This window comes from Frankliniella occidentalis, unplaced genomic scaffold (genome assembly GCF_000697945.3).
Source record: "Frankliniella occidentalis isolate FOCC.00 unplaced genomic scaffold, Focc_3.1 Scaffold168, whole genome shotgun sequence".
NCBI classification, from domain to species: Eukaryota; Metazoa; Arthropoda; class Insecta; order Thysanoptera; family Thripidae; genus Frankliniella; species Frankliniella occidentalis.
In genome coordinates, this window is record NW_026267294.1 from 590,134 (window position 1) to 593,326 (window position 3,193).

General features: G+C 57.0%; 1 protein-coding gene across 1 annotated transcript in view; it reads left to right on the forward strand.

The window, feature by feature from the left end:
- LOC113208885 (sodium-independent sulfate anion transporter) overlaps positions 1–3,193 on the forward strand; it is a gene marked incomplete at its 3' end in the record, with an annotated part of 28,832 nt that overhangs the window by 19,958 nt on the left and 5,681 nt on the right. The window contains 4 exon segments of the mRNA XM_052271650.1: positions 274–470; positions 563–758; positions 2,085–2,305; positions 2,643–2,826. Of these exon segments, the coding sequence (XP_052127610.1) occupies positions 274–470; positions 563–758; positions 2,085–2,305; positions 2,643–2,826 (798 nt within the window).

The window sequence follows — 3,193 nt, forward strand, 5'->3', positions numbered from 1 at the left end:
CTCTCTCTCTCTCTCTCTCGTTTGTTTTACGCTCTCGGTCCGGCGCACACACGTCACCTTTTCAATTTTCTGCGGCCTGCGGCAACGTCCTCCCTGCTTGCGGCGCATTTTTCCACCCGTTTATCGCGTTGGCCGAAAACGATATATCTGTTTTGTGTTTCCGAATGGAAAAAGAATAATCTCCCTCTGTTCTATCGCACTCTCTAAAACCCCTCTCGTATACTCGATGTCATTCTCATGTTTTGTTTTGTTCGTTTTTATTTTTATCTGCAGGTCTTGCCTCGGCCCGGACGCTCACTCCGGGCCAGCGGCTCCGGAGGTTCGTCCGCCGCCGAGTTCCTCTGGTGACGTGGCTGCCATCGTACTCCGCCGAGTTCGTGGTGGCCGACCTGGTGGCCGGGATCACCCTGGGGCTGACCCTGCTGCCCCAGAGCATCGCGTACGCCCAGCTGGCGGGCGTCAGCCCCCGGGTATACCACCCCATACCCCCCTCGCCGCGCAAGTGTGTCCCCGCGCAGAGCGCACCCCCCGAGCTAATCGCCGTCTCTCCTGCATCGCTTAGTTTGGACTGTACTCGGCGTTCATGGGTGGATTCGTCTACATGTTCCTGGGCACCATCAAGGAGGTGACGATCGGCCCCACCTCGCTCATGGCCATTGTCACCTTCCAGTTCACCCGGGACCTCAACATCCACTTCGTCATCCTGCTCACCTTCCTCACTGGCGTGGTGCAGTTCCTCATGGGCGTGCTGCGCCTAGGTGCGTATTGCGAGTACTTTCCATCCTTGTTTCTCTCTCGCCATCCCAACCCTGTTATTCATAACTTTGTTCGTTTTGATGTGTAAAGTTGTAAATTTTGGAACGCGGTCGTAAATCTACAAACGTATAGTCGTACATAATTTGTAAAGTTACACATTTAAGTTGGATGAAAGTCGTAATAACTCTGACGGACTGTGTAAGTTGCCCTGCAGTGTGGTTTTCTCCCCCCCCCCCTTTACCCAATTTTCCCTCTCTTTTCACTGCCCCCCCCCCCTCTCCATTTCTTGCCGTCCTCCTTTTGTAGTGAATACGCCGCGGCGTAGGTCGAGAAAGCGTTTTCAATTTACGACGGCGACGGAAAGAGTCCGTCTCTGCAAATAACACGACCGCCGGCCGCCTTTCGCGGCTTCCGGTAAGTAGGTCACTGCGAACAAGCGTCTTGTTGCGCTCGTCAGGAGGCCGTCTGCTGCTGGCTATTCTAATTTGCCACGAATATCTTTGGTGTCAGAACCGGTCGGAACCGCACTGGTAATTTTCTGTGATCGTCGCCGGGCGTAGTGTACGTCTTCGGATGTTACCTTCCGTACCTTTCGAATACGCAAAGTTGTAACATATGCCGAAAAAATGTTTCATAATGAACTTTAATTTTGATTTTTACAGTCGTAGGGCAACAGTATTCGATTTACGACCGTCCTCTTCTAGGGACAAGGCGTCGCAAGGCGTAGTTGATATTGAATACTTACCTTCCGCTGGACTCTTCGGGTCCATAACCCGCTCCCCTCCGTGCTGCTCTGGCTCGCGACGCGCCGCGCATACCCGTTCCGTCGCCCCGCAGCGCGCGCCACCTGAGTCAACAGCGCGCCTTGCTGCGTGTTGTCTTTGGCGCGGCGGGGTCAGCTCTGCTCTGCATCCCCCTTAAATCCACACACCTCGCCGTCCTAAGCCGAGCGCGCCCACGTGAATAACGCACGCACAGACGTCGGGACGGTGGCGGCCGGTGTCCCCCGGACCTGGACCTGGACCTGGACCTGGCTGACGCGCCGAAGGAGAGCAAGGATTTCTGTGCTGGCGCGGGGCGCGGCGAGCGAGCTGAGGTGGCTGATGGCGTCCATTAGTCCGCGCACTTAGGCCGCGCTGGCCGGACTGCTCGGCCAAATGACCCACTTTGGTGCGGACAAAAGCGAGGGGCGCATGGTGACACATGCTGCCGGAGCTGCCTGCCCGCACAGCACTCGCGGATGTATTTTTATTTTATTTTTATTATTTTTTTCAATGTTTTTTTGTTTCAAATTTACGGGAAGCGCCAATAATAGCCGTTTGCTGCAGGCTTCCTCGTGGACTTTATCTCGACGCCGGTCGTGTCTGGGTTCACGTCGGCCACCTCCTTCATCGTGATCGTGGCCCAGCTCAAGCACCTGGGCGGGCTGCGGTTCCGCGTGCGCGGCTTCCTCAATCGCCTGCACGCCCTCTGGACGCACGTCCCCGAGACCAACCCCGGCGACGCCATCCTCGGCATCTGCTGCATCACCTTCCTGCTCGCTCTCAAGGTTATTTCTCACTTTTTTTCTGGACAGTGTAAATTTAGGAAATCTGACTCCTTTCTTTTCATTTTAAAGATTATGACTATCTTTAAATGATGCCGACGAATTATTTCTTATTTTTCTAACGTTTCAGTTTCTTTATGTTGTTGAGGTTCTTTTCCTATTTTCCACGAATACGACTGTGAAACAGTGACTAAACGCCCCCTTTCCCTTTTCCCGCCACTCCCCCGCACACAATTACAGGTGCTCGGCGCGACGGTGTACAAAGCGCGCGACTCTGTGGATGAGCAGAGGTGGGGATATTGCTCGCACAGTCATTGTCAGCTGCTGCCTTTGTCTCCAGCGCCTGGGCGCGATCAAGGTGGAGGCCAAGGACGGCGGGCCGACGACGGCGGGTCGCCGCGTCTTGGGCCGCATCCTCTGGTTCCTCAGTATCGGCCGCAACGCGCTCTGCATCGGCATCGCGTCCGTCGTCGCCAAGGTGTGCTACGAGTACATGGACACCGAGGTGCCGTTCGCCATCGTGGGTGAGTTGAGTCCGCGTGAGAGCAGGGGCCGCCTAGGAGGTAGGCAGAGGTCGTGCAGCGCGCCGTGGCGGCCGGCCTACCTCCCGTCTGGCGGGCGCTCCCGTTGTGGTCCTACCGTCCGCCCGCGAGGTAGGCAGAGGTCGTGCAGCGCGCCGCGGCGGCCGGCCTACCTCCCGTTTGGCGGGGGCTCCCATTGTGTCTTCCTATCGGCCTCCTTCTCCTCGGCTGCGCCGCTACAATGGCGCCGCACGACCGTCTCATTTGTAGAAAAGTCATCGCGCCGCGGGAACATGGTGCGTCCTTAACGAAAGGGCGAGCGGCGGCGGGGTGGGGAGGGAGAGGAGGGGGCGCAGGAGGTGAACAAGCC